General features: G+C 38.6%; 1 protein-coding gene across 2 annotated transcripts; it reads right to left on the bottom strand.

The window, feature by feature from the left end:
• Positions 1-550: 550 nt before the first annotated feature.
• On the bottom strand, positions 551-12,101 carry LOC4337863 (uncharacterized). Of its 2 annotated transcripts, XM_015784215.2 has the most exons (25): positions 11,817-12,101; positions 10,177-10,257; positions 9,560-9,659; positions 9,387-9,471; positions 9,252-9,301; positions 9,103-9,168; positions 8,059-8,138; positions 7,769-7,834; positions 6,914-7,013; positions 6,763-6,840; positions 6,542-6,609; positions 6,401-6,469; positions 6,212-6,289; positions 6,025-6,120; positions 5,142-5,212; positions 4,064-4,141; positions 3,860-3,965; positions 3,194-3,298; positions 2,834-3,045; positions 2,614-2,728; positions 2,386-2,517; positions 2,202-2,309; positions 2,009-2,118; positions 1,810-1,905; positions 551-1,618 (listed from the first exon to the last, which is right to left on the bottom strand). In XM_015784215.2, the coding sequence occupies exons 1-25, from the start codon at positions 11,886-11,888 to the stop codon at positions 1,156-1,158; spliced, it is 2,685 nt and encodes an 894-aa protein (XP_015639701.1). In that variant the 5' UTR covers positions 11,889-12,101; the 3' UTR covers positions 551-1,155. The 2 variants fall into 2 exon arrangements, with proteins under 2 accessions (XP_015639701.1, XP_015639702.1); XM_015784216.2 differs by lacking the exons at positions 9,387-9,471; positions 9,560-9,659; positions 10,177-10,257; positions 11,817-12,101 and having other exon boundaries at positions 9,099-9,168; positions 9,252-9,302.
• Between the last annotated feature and the right edge of the window lie 1,332 nt (positions 12,102-13,433).

Genomic DNA, 13,433 nt, shown 5'->3' with positions numbered 1-13,433 from the left:
TTCCCAATTTTCTCAATCCCCTCTCCCCCAAACACAGCCTCTTAATCCCATGTGTAGTAGTGTCGTCTTAAATTACCAAATTATTACCTGTTGATAACACAGCCTCTTAATCCCATGTGTAGTAGTGTCGTCTTAAATTACCAAATTATTACCTGTTGATGGTTAAGTTTGGGGTCGGCGTTGTTTTTCCAACGAAAGCCTGATTTGAGAACGTGCAAATGAGCGGTAAACTGAACACCCACACAATCTTTGATTTGACACAACAACGTTTTGCATGAGGACCAACAGAACAGAGCAACTTTTTGCCTCGACACAATTTTGCAAACATTGGATTGGGATGGTACAATAAATCAAGTTGAAACGTGCTTTATAAGTTCATTAACATAGGTAAAACCTTCCTACAAGTTTGACGACGAGTGCAATTTGCTCTGTTTTTCCCCTAAATACGTAGACGTATCTGCTGGAAACCAATGGACAATGGTGCAAGAAGCAGCAGCTTCATCTTAAAGTGATCTCAAATCAGCAATGGGCAATTCACAGTGGACAGATATTTGCCATCAAAATCGTTTGAATTTCATATGTTCCAAGCTGTTTCCATCAAAATCATGTGAAATTTAGGCATTCCAAACAGCCCGACAATGGTCCACGTTAGTATATACAGGATACCAAGAATTTGTTACCGTGTAAATGGGGGGTTTTGAGCAAGATACTTCAAGCTGTTGTAAAATGGTTCTGTTACATGAGTGACAGCTTAGTGGATCATCCCATAGGCTGATTAAAAATAAGAGATGTAAATAGTCCAATCGAAGGGCACATTCTGTGCCCGTGAGAGAGCTCACATTGATCTTTAGGCGGAAGCTAAAACAGCAAGACCCTCTCCTTTTTGTCTATAGTGCAGCACCAAATGGCATGTTGGTTCTCAGCTTGGTATTCTTCTCTTTGAGTGTCAATTTACATGTTCAGCTGAGCCGAAATCGCGGTTGAGATATACAACTTTGACCAAAACTATCTCACCTCCGACCATGCTTGCTGGCTCGAGGGTCAGAATGCTATGGATTCAACGACCTTCTTCGGAGCCAAATGTGAAGCAATTCCTTTTCGTCGCAAGGAAAAGCAATCGACTTGAAGCCAATAGAGGAAAAAAAATATTTATTGTCATCTCACTGAATAAGGCTCTGAATCAGTTGCTTTTGATGTATTTACAGTCATCTCGGAAGGCGAGTTCCCTGCATCTTTGGTACAGTCATCTCCATTTTGATGAGTGGAATCCAAGCTTCCTGGGTCATGTTGTAGATTCTGAGAACCTGGGCCTTCCTCCCCTACATCACCATTGCCTTCAGAAGTTTTCGTGCTTGAGGAAGGTGGATGGGGACCCTGTTTATCTGCCAAATTCGAGCGTCTGCCTGCCACACTAGCCGCAGCGACAATCTTTGAGCAGATAAATCTGGGTTCCATCTTTGGTTTTTTGGGAGACCTCCCATCAGCTTGTTTGTCATCCACTGGATTACGCTTTATGACTAAGGCCTCATCATCCTCATCAGCTTTAACAGCCCTTTTGGGAGGTGGGTTGTAACCCTCATCATCGTCGTCATAATCCACAAGCCCACCAGATTTAGACCTGAAAAAACAAAAGATCTGCTAAACACTGGAACTGAAGTATGTTTTAGAGTCCAGAAATTGCATAATGTGCGCACAGAATGTAAAACGTAACAAGTTATTATGAATATAAAGAAGAAGAAGCCAGTAAATAAATCTTCAATATGAGTTGGCAGGAAGTTATCGCAAGTTATAGAAGATGAGATAATGTACCTTGCAGGGATATGACGGATGTCACTTCCCTTGGGTAACTTATCCAAAGATTCCTTCTGTGCATATGATGTCTGTTTATCAGAATCTTCCTCATCACTAAGGTATTAAAATAAAAAATTCCATGTCAGTTAAGGACGCCATCTATGAACTCAATTGGACTCTTTAACACAAACAAGCAGCAAAACTGAAGTGGACAAACCTGCCCTTGTTGAAATAGTCCTCCTCTTCTTTGTCGAGACCTCTTTCTTCTGGCTTCTTTCTCATGTCAACTAGACTAATACTTTGTGTTGTTTCACCACTCTCCATTAACTAGCAAGAAGACATGGAGAAGCATTCAAATGAGGCAACAGTAACAACAGGATGCAAGAATACACAGAACTATAAGTTTCAACCTGTTGATACTTGAGTTTAAAGGCCTGAATGCTCCCTAGTTTTTCGAACCTCACAAGTTGGTCCCAAAAGGATTTGGTAACATGTATCACAAGTGAATTGAGATTTTCCTGTACAAATAATGCATCAACTGACAGCACATTATGTAGCATTATAACAATTGGCAAATAACTCCCGCTAGGTTACCTTTCGTATGTATTCCAACAGTTCAAGGACAACAGAATGTAGCATGTTGTACCTATCCCCATTTTCAACAAATACCTCGATAATTGGTTTCAATGAGTTGAACTTGATAACATGGCTAAGAAGAAGCTCATCCTGCAGAGCACATACAACACTTTATCTCGAGTTCCCCAATGATGTCAATGAACCTACAATTAGAATTCAAACTGGGAAAAAAAGTAAATGTCATACATTTCTAGCAATAACAGTCCTCATGAATCGGACGGCTGCCACGACCAAAACCTTCTCTCTCCTATGGGTTAAAGTAAGGATTTTCTCCACGGAATTGCTTCTTAAAAAGTTGACCCTACAAGATTAGACCTGCCTTTTAGCAAAACAGCAAGACATGAGATGTCCAAAGGAAATATTGAATTAAGAAAAAGGAAAGGGAAGCATTTGCATTGAGTATTACTTGATCTTGTAGGGGTGATGAACTACACAAAAGCATAAAAGCTCGCAGATGTTAGACAGTATTTCAGTCTTCACAGAATGGTTTTCAACTCTTGTACCCACACCAACTGGACTAGATGTTGATTGGGTAATGTCCATAGGGGAGGAAGCCAATGCTATTACATCAATCAACTTATCAAGATGCTTTTCATGAAAAACATCAATAACTCCTCTCTGCGACAGAAAGAGATAACAAAATTTCCATAGTAACTCAATACAAATTACACGTTAACAGTCATGCTTCAATATTTTGAAGTGAGCAGAAAATCATGTTGGTTCAAGAAATATCAAAAGTTTCACAATTTAGGCTAGTTCATCTTACATAGTTTGTAGGCATATTTGTAGCAAATCCATCCATCAGAATCTTCAAAATTTCCAGAAATTGACAGTGCATTCCCTCACCAAAGTCAGTTACCATGCCTTGAACCTGAAATTTCAGTAATAGCGAGCAGTATTTGTAAATACGCTAGCTGAGGCACAAACAGCAGATTTGAAGCTTAGCAAAAATGTATTCCAACATTCCTGGACATAACAGAGAAATGGAGGCACCTGAGAAAAATACCTCAATCACTAGTAACTTAATGGTTCAACTACAAATAAATGATAGGTCCTCAGATTATAAAATAACCATCGCTACCATTTGCACACAGAACTTTCCCAAGATTTCTGAGTTCATTAATCAGCTGTACATCACATTGTCAACGGTCAAGCATGCAGCTGTTGGTAGTGTCGACAACAAACAGGAAAGAGAAGCATTTGCATAGATTTGAAGATTAAAAAATGAGAAGAGACATGATTCGAACTCCAAAGGCTCCACAACAAATCCAGGAGTCGCAAAGTGCAGAGAATATAGCTAAAATAGCAGAAGGTACAAAAGTTGCAGAACATGAAGGCCATTAAGAAATGTAATTCACTGCTTGGACCATGTATAGGACAGGGGAACATAAATCCAAAACCAGGACCCAGAAAAGGGGTGCAACTTACTTACCAGAAGACCAAGAAGTGAATTTCCTTCTTGAGAATTTTCTTGACGAGCAATATATGATCTCAGTAAGTTAGGATCTTGATTAAGAAAATATACAAGGATGTCTGTCCTGCATTTGCCAAAAAAGAAACAGTGTGATTAGAAATAGTATATGCAAGGAAAAGTCAAAAATATAATTTGCTCATTGCTCTAGATTGCATAAGTTACCCAGCTGAGACGAGCACTTTATCCTGACTCTGCAACACATCAGACATGATGTCAAACACACCTTCACTAGCAAGATCCCTGAACAGGGAAAAGAAATGATTAACCTGCTAGAATTGTCTCTCCAATTATCCAATTTACAAAACTGCACTTAAATGCTATTTATTTGAACAGTTGGTTGCATTATTAATACAGGTATATCTGCATAGCACGAAAGAAGACAGGGTAACAATCATGATTCATAGTGGTGAACAATGTCCTTATAAACACAAGGAGACTGCGCTTAAGCAAATTTGCATTGTAGAAGACAGAGAACATGATTCATAGAATCATAGTGTTGGCTTGTCATGAGGTGAATGAGGGTGCACAACACACATAGGCCACAGGAGTAACATGACAAATGGAAGGGGTTTTCCCTGAAACTTATGGAAGTTTATCATATCCCATTTCCCATGTGATTTGCCAATGAAAGTGAAACAAAAAAAATGAAGCTGTTTACTTTTCTCTATCTTCTGAATAAGCTAGGAACAAACTTCAAACTAAAATGAGCTGGATTCACATTACTTTTTGTAGAGTATAGATATATCTAAAATAATTGTCTAATTTTATCTATCCTCCTTCTATCTTATGAATAAATGTGTGCATTATATTTGTTGCCAGTAATTGCCTCGTATTTGAAGAAATATGTTTTCTCATCAAAATTAAATATATGGTTCCATTGTACACATAAGCAAACTGAAATAATAAGAAAAATAGATGAAATACTAAACCAGGTACATCATCCTGTTCTGGGGCCATAACCTATCATCATCATGTTTGTTTGGGCATCACACATACAACTTCATTACTCCCTCCATCCCAGAATAAGTTAATCTAGTACATGATGTGGCACATCCTAGTACTACGAATCTAGACAGGAGTGTCCAGATTAATTTATTCTGGGACGGAGTAAGTACTAAATTAATTTATTCTGTATGTACTAGATTAATTTATTCTGTACTAGAATAATTTATCCTGTACTAGATTAATTTATTCTGGGACGGAGGAAGTACTAAAGAGAGAAGGTTCTCAAAACACCAACCTAGATAGACGTAATTGCTGAACAGCCTGCAAACTTTTAGTGAGAGTACAAAACTCAAGCAAAAACAGGACCTGAAAAAACAAAATGTTGTCAATCCAAACAGCATACACAAGAATAATCTCCCCAGCTCCCACCCCCAAACACAACACACAATCAGTAACATTATATCAATGTTAAAGAACTGTGTGAAATGACATACTCCCTCCATCCCAAAACATAACAACTTTTGCATGGATGGGACATATCCTAGTACTATGAAGATTCATAGTATTAGGATATGTCATATGTCTCATCCACCCAAAAATTGTTATAGTACTAGGATGTCCCATCCACGCAAAAGTTGTTATATTTTGGGATGGGGGGAGTAGAAGGCAACAATGTGCATAATACAGAAGTACAAACTACAAAATATCAAGAAAATTGATGTCTCCAAAAACTCACAGCCCACATCATATAAGCACTCAAATGATGAAGCAAATGTTCAGCATGCATAAGATATTTTGGCTCAACTGCAAAAGAAGCATCCCAATAGTACAAGATGATCCAATAAAACTCTTTGACCAGTAACTGGCTTCAGTAAAGCCAACACAGTATCTAGTTCACACAAACTCAACCTTGGTTTGTCTTGTTCCCTCCAAGCGCGCACAAAATCACAACTCACAGAACACCATGAAAACACTTTAATTCATGAAAGAAACTAGCAAGCATTGACCCTTCTTTTTCTTTTCCAGCAGCTCAGCGATTGGAAGGGGTAGTTCTGTTGAAGATTTGACAGAACATACTATAACCTTACTAAGATTATGACTAGAAAGAAAATTTCCCAGGTTCTCATAGGGAAGGGTGTGTCTAAATATGTTAGAAAAAAAAAAACCAACAGTCTCACCAGTTCGCGTTTTGATTCAGCAGAAATATTCGAAGATCTCATCTTAGCAAACAGTTCTTTTACAAAAGAAGCATCGTCCTTGAGTAAACAAACAACCTACAGGAGAATCACATAATCTGAAATAGCGAAATTACAGAAGAAAGTTGATTCAAAACATGTACAAAATCTATAGTGTTGAAATACTAACAGCAGCATTGTTCGCATGAATGATTGCAGCAATGCTTGCCATGGTAGAATCATCAAGTACTCTTGGTAATATAACATCCTGTAAATACCAAGCAATCCAGACCAAAACAGTCAAGCACAAAAATGGCAACAGAATCAAAACTACTAAAAACTCCATGTAGCAAGGGGGCAGAGAACAGAGGGCACTGACCTTTATATAGCCTATTCTGTATGTTTGATGAATCTTTGAAACCACAGAAGCATTTTTAATGGGTATAGCCTATGCAAAAGAAATCTTGACATGAAAATCACTCCATCTTAACCAGGATATGATGCATAAAACTCGGTTTACCTCCTTGAAAACTACATGCTCCTTCAGGAAAGTGCGATGATTTTGCACAGTGCGAGCCTCTGGATCATCTGCTCAGATCAGATCACTGTATCCCATTAGTAACAAACAGCGTATGCAATTATACAGGTATGTTACTATGTAGAATTTCCCGTTAAAATGACAAAGCAAGACTTTATCATTACTGATGTAGACACTTATAGAGGTCAAGGGTAATTGCTTACATTCAAGTGCGCCTATTATCTCAAGAATAAAATCATCAGAGAAAATCTTGTCATATATCGCAGAACTGTTCAACAATACTGCAGAAGGACAAACAAAATAAGCAGCAATCAAACATAACCTATGACAAAGCTTAAATTGCCATGTACTTACTGATTCCCTTTACTAATCTAAAGATCATGTGGAGTGCATCCATGTTTCCTGAACTCTCACACGTTCTAAAAAGATTCACTAGCTGGGGGAAGAAATCATGCTGCAACATATTGGGGAAAATTGAAAAGTTTAGAGCATCATAATACTCATATAAATATCCATCAATGTTCTAGATTTCAAAACTTCACAGTTCACCCTATGTAAGAATATACCAAAGTTGACAAAACGGTGTGTGGTTTGTTTTATCTGCAAACGAATTTTTATAGTGCTTATCAACTGTTCAAGCAAAAACGAACCAGAACCAAGTGCGACAAACCAGTGACCTGAAGCTTATCTTGCAAAATCATCTACTGCAACCAAGCATGCTCTTGTGATTAAATTACTGACTTAGAGCACCTACAACACCCACAGTCCAACAAGATATTACATTGGTTTAACAGCAGATCCAAATTTGTGGAGCAATGAAGCTCATAACTGAGGGCCAGTGTGTGGTTGTTATCCTATGCTGTGGAATCTAGTCAATTACTTGGATCTTCACTATTTTATTAGATAATACAATTATGGCACAATAAAATAGGATTATTTCCAACTAGAAAATATAAGTTATACCAAAAATCCGCTGCAATGCCAAATGGAGCCTAGGCATCAATTGTGAAATGAAATAAAGAAAATGAATAGAGGCATCTTCCTATGCCTAACAGCATGGAGCTGGGGAATGGCCTATTGTCCAAAAATAAATGGGCAGCCTGCACTAGTTTAGCCTTAACGTTTGTAACACTCATGTACACTTTTATGCCTGCAGGAAGAGGCAAGCTACATGACCAACATGTTGACATAGAATAGTTCATGACTTACATATTGTAATATTAACTCTGCAACAGAAACACGCATCCGCTCTGTCATGCTGCACTCCAATATAGTCTGCATATTTGGTCAACAGCATTTCAACATCAATATGTTAGTATAATTCAATAGGAAACGTGTGTATCTGCTTCCAGGCATATTGACCAAATTAACTCAGGTCTCTAATACCCTACATATAATGTTTCTAATGTGGCAACCAAAAATATGCATCAAAAATCAGATGATGAGAGCGGTATATAAGTAAATGGCACTGGAAAGAAAATAAAGGTAGCCCACCACACCTTTAAGATGGAAGATAGACTGGACAAATCAAGAGGGGGAAGTTTCTTTAATTCTCTGCTGGTAGAACTTAAGGACTCATCTGCAGGTAAAGAAACAAGTCACTATCACATTTTTAGCAAAACCATACACAGCAGACAGCTACAAGCATAAGGCAATAAGAAATGGTACACTCAAATTACATTACATTGTATAAATATAAGAATTCAATTTTCTGAACCTTAAATACTTTATTTAGGTATCCTTTCAAAAAAATACTTTATTTAGGTATCAGGTGGCAGGAGATTAATAAGAACCTTCAGCATTGCCTCTCAGGCATGGTACCAATTAGCAGTCGTTGCGGCCGTTATTGCGGTAGCAGCCTACTGCCACTACGAGCCCGCAATTCAAATAGCGGTGTAGGGCATCAGGCTGCAGCATGCACCAACGTGGTCTGAAGACAGGCTACACTAGAAGAGAACAAATATGCCACTGCTAGCTTGTTGTATGTGTGAGTTTCCTCCTGTGCAATGACCAGAAGCTGGAATATACTGGTTTGTTACATGTGTAGCTATGTATATGTGCTATATTGCCTTTCAGTTCTACCTTTGGTTGATGTCCTCCATTTAGTGAACTTCCAGAACATATCATATTGTACTAAAAGTTACCATGTCTGCATGATTAGATTAACTTAAAATTGTGAGTACTTTTTAATTCCACTATAGAAATATAGCGTCTGCAATCCGCTATGTCAATACCAATCTGCTATTTAGTACCTAGCTCTCACGTGAGCAAATAGATAAAATCGGAACATAACATTTCATGTCCGAACCTGACAGCGTATGTGATGAGATTAAGCAAGCCCATCAAATAGTTTACTCAAGAATTAAACCGAGTTATTGGGATTTTAAAGTTGAAATGGGGAAAAATTAAATCCTAGCCATGCAAAAGAGAGATCATACAATCAACCTTCAAATGTTGCACAACCCTCCGTGACATAACTCTCAAGAGGGCACATCATGCATATGTACACAGTTCCATGAAGAAGGGAATGTGTAGTTACCTACCATGAAAAGGTGGATTTCTAGAGGCTTCTAAAGATTCAAATGCTGCGGGTGGAGCGGCTTCTTGAACTGTAGGATATAGAAAAAGTAAATGCTGTAAAAAGCAACTCACAAGAATAACAGGCTAAAACTACACAGGTTAGAAAAAATACCATCAAGGACATTAAATTGTAAATTTCGTTGTATGGTACACACACTCTCCCTGCATAAAACCATCAGAATTTAAGCAGACATGAATAAGAAACTTGAAATATGATAGTAAAACAATCCATTTATAGTTGAATCACCATATGTATGAACATCCAGCAGCTTCTTGAAAACTCAATGCTAACTCTAGTGCCTTTTCAGGATCCCTCCATGAGATGATTGTTTCTTCCAACAAAAATGGTAAAGATAGTACATTAAGACTTAGGAGAATGAGTATGGCCAATCTTAAAAGAAGGACATTGCACCACTTCACCTTCTTGTTTCCTGTATATATCATCAGATGTAATGTGATGAAGCAGTAGCGTGTCACTATCCTCTTCATCCACAACAGTCAGAGCAATTTCTCTTGATCCCTAAGTCAAATAAAGGTTGAAAAGGTGAACCTTAAATGGCAAGTCCGAGATTAAGACTGAAAATTTAACTGCAATCTTGGTGTCACACTCTACAAGTAGTTCAGCCATTCTAACACGCTGCTTCCTGTGTTACTTTTATCTGTGATAAGAATATTATCTCTGTTTTGTTCTTAAATGCGAACATGAAGATCAGTGTTTCCATAAAAACAGATTATCCAATTTCATGAGAAGCATTTTGAAAAAGCACACTCATGTGTAACAGTATAAGCTTAAATGCCAAAAATATATTGTCCCACAAATAACTGGAAACATAATTAACTTCAACATATTAATGATGAAAACAGCACGATCGATATTCAATAAAAACTTTATACAAATTTATAAATATCAGTCCAATAGAGAAACTAAGATTTGAAGATAAAAAGAGGGTATCATCAGAGAAACCATATTTAGTGAAAATCACTGCAGCATAGGAAAGGATATAAGGTTTCAACTCAATATTCAGACAAAATTATACCTCAATGTAGTCGATGGTAACATGCCCTGTTCCCTGATCATCCCACTTCCCATCATCAGTCAATCGGTACACTTTGACTCGCTGGAACATTTTTCTTCAAATGTTAATAGTAGTGCTTATGCTGTATATCACAAAATAAAAATACACACAGAAAAGGTACAATTCTTGGAATTGATTTTGTGGCATGGGCCTTGTATCATTGGCTTGTTCACAAGTATCTCTGTATGGTGTAATTGACAACACTAAATAGATTAACAGTTGCAAGCAAAGCATCTTTTCGGGCTATTGTCTGGAAAGATGGCATGGTGTAATAATATTATTTTTAAGTCTTTTGGATCTTAACCAAGAATTACCTCCCTGTTAACCGAAATATGATAAGCTGATATCTTAATATAGACGTAAGATAGCATAATAGATAAACATTGCTTCAGCAAGTTTTTAGTTTAAGATCATACAGTAGGACAGTAAACAAATAACTGAGATAGTCTTCCTGAAGTAGGATGGACCAAAAAATCCTTATTCTAAATGGCTACTGGTAAAACATAACATAATATAGCATATAATTACAAAAAACTGGAATTCCATGCAATATAGGCAAGTTATACATGGTATGGTCTAAACATCAATTAGCTCAAGGCATTTTGTTATAGGACGGAGTAATGAATGTACACATGCCATTTTGTTACTATCAAGTAACTATCCAAGATCTAATATGAGGAAACCAAATTTTTTTTACTAACATTTCCTATGGGGTTTGTGTAAATCATTTGTCGGGGAATAGTGAAAATTAACTGGCGCTCAAAATGGAACTGAAGGTTTTCTGAGTGAAAACTGAAAACCCAAGTAGTCATGGGATTTGTGTAAATCCTTGTTCGCATAATAGTCAAGAAGTTTTCTGAAGTTCGAACAGGAACTAAAATGTTCTGAGTGAAACACAATTCGAGGTTATTAACTAAAAGCTGATGACTCCTCTTGAACCCAACCAAAACGTGATACCTTGTTTCTGTTGCATTCTGTCTTATCATGTCAGTTCTGTTCTGTGATTCCGCTTTGACAAAAAGAAAGAGCATACTCGATTTCAATAGTTTTATGTCCGCTATCCCGATCTGTTTCTACCCTATGGAGAAAGTAAAGGCCAAAACAGTTCACCAGACCTGCCTTCCACCGTTCTCCACGCAAGTGGAAAAGTGCATCTACATTTATGAGGCGGAGCAGGTGGAAAAGCTCTACTCCCTGTTAGAATGGAGTTGCTAACCGTGATCTACGAGTGATGATTAGAAAGGGATCAGGTGATCGGCACCTGAAATAGTAAGCTCCACAGCACACAACGAGACATTCCCCTCACAATTCAACCAGAAATCCCCCCCCCCAAAAAAAAAAAAAAAACCCAATGAATCACACTCTTCCCCAAATCCTGCACATGGTCAGGATATCGAATCAACCACTACCAGAGCGAGCAACCTTGTCGAATTCCCGAAACTCCCAAGCGAAGTTTCCACCAAAGGCGCTAAACGAAAGCCTACATACCGCCGCGAGTGGGATCTACCGGCCCTGCATCGCCCATCATCGGCGAACCTTCTAGATCCTTCTAACAGGGGGGAGAGATATGCGGGGACTGGGAGGGGGAGGGAGAAGCTCACCTGCATGCTGATCTGCACCGCGTCGTCCGGCCCCGCCTGCTTCCTCCGGGGCCCCTGCTCCTCCTCCCCCATCGTCGCCCGCCCTAGGCCTGCCTCACCGCCGGGGAAGGATGGAAATCGGGGCGGACTCGGGGATCGGGGGGCGGCGGCGGCGAGGGCGAGGGCGAGGGCGAGGGCGAGGTCTAGCAGCGGGAGGAGGAGGAGGGCAGCGGCGAAACCCTACCCGCCATTGACGAGCACGAGCGAGCGAGCGAGCGAGCTCTCCTCCCTTCTCTCTCTCTTCTCGCTTCGCGGCTTTCTCCTCTGCGTCTATTTTTTTTTCTCGTTTGGCCCCCTCGAGTTTTTCTTTTCTTTTCTTTTGTTGTGTGTGTGTGTTTTGTTCGCTTGCGGAATGGAGGGGGGAAAAAAGGAATTGCGGGGGGTGGGAGAAGGAAAACGATGGACACGGCAGTTTGGATATTTTACGTGGTGTGGTCTTTTTGCTACGCGTACACCATCAAAAGTTCGTCTGGGCCCACTTGTTTGTTTCTCTTTTGAGGGGGTACAATTTAGAACTCACACAAACACACACCACAACACGCGTGTGTGCATCCTAATATACGATAGGGTTGAGATTGGAGGTACTAGGTCCCATTGCACGGGAAACGTATAGTCCCATTGAATGCACATGCGTGTGTGAACCATATTCCCTAGTAGAACCACCTAAACGTGATCCCTGGGAGCCGGGAAAAACCTCGGTGAGGCAACGTGAAAATGTGGGAGTCAAACTCGCGCCGACCGGTTCGAACCACGGTGAACCAACCAGATGCGCTAGTGCAACTCCTTGGTCTCATTTGTTTATTGATGTTCGAGTTGGAGGGAGATTTTCCGCGCACACGAAACGAAAAATATCATTAGCATATGATTAATTAAATATTAATGGTTATAAAATTAATAAATTGATTTATCTAAGGTTTAAGTTTAATGCTCTTCAATCAACTTTTCAACCTTCTAATATTTAATCTATTCGCTTGTAATATCCCAACTAATTGTCAAGAGTTCTGTTGAATCCATATGCGCTTTAAAACCTTGGCATACGATGAAGTTCACCGGCTTGATAACATAGCTATTTTATTTTTATGGTTAGTGTTTTTTATGCATGACTTTTTTTTTGGACATGTCAACTTGATTTTGTGGTATCAGCATTTTTTATCCTTTGATGAGAGTAATGACTTTTTGTAATTAAATCATGTCGTAGCATTGAGTCTTTCCACAATTAAATGATAGATTTTTATCTATAATGTAAACAGATTGACCGTAATGAAATATGAGCACTCAAGCACCTTTAAGGAAAAAAACAAGGAGTGCGTGAGAATATTTAGGTTGTACTACTCGGTGCATTATAAATCATGCATATCTATGATATTTTTTCCGTATGCGCATAGTAAAATAGTGAGACTTTCAAATTATAAAAAACTATAGAAAAAAGGTTTCTATAATTTTTTTTATCTATAGTCGAAATATAAGATATATTGGACTTGTCGAAATAAGAGATTGGACTTCATTTAGATGAGTGATTATCAGTAGAATCATTTGATGTTAGTCAATGAAAGGATATTTGGTTAGAGAGTAGACTTC

This window comes from Oryza sativa, chromosome 5 (genome assembly GCF_034140825.1).
Source record: "Oryza sativa Japonica Group chromosome 5, ASM3414082v1".
Taxonomy (NCBI): Eukaryota; Viridiplantae; Streptophyta; class Magnoliopsida; order Poales; family Poaceae; genus Oryza; species Oryza sativa.
The sequence above is the reverse complement of the archived record's forward strand: the minus strand, read 5'-3'. Positions and strand labels throughout refer to the sequence as shown.

Excerpts from the sequence above, each read along its gene's own strand:
- LOC4337863 (XM_015784215.2), bottom strand. The coding sequence starts at position 11,888 with ATGGGGGAGGAGGAGCAGGGGCCCCGGAGGAAGCAGGCGGGGCCGGAC. Across the intron at positions 9,660-10,176 it reads TTACCATCGACTACATTGAG|GGATCAAGAGAAATTGCTCT; the intron begins GTATAATTTTGT and ends TATTTGACTTAG. Across the intron at positions 5,213-6,024 it reads CTGAATCAAAACGCGAACTG|GTCCTGTTTTTGCTTGAGTT; the intron begins GTGAGACTGTTG and ends TTGTTTTTTCAG.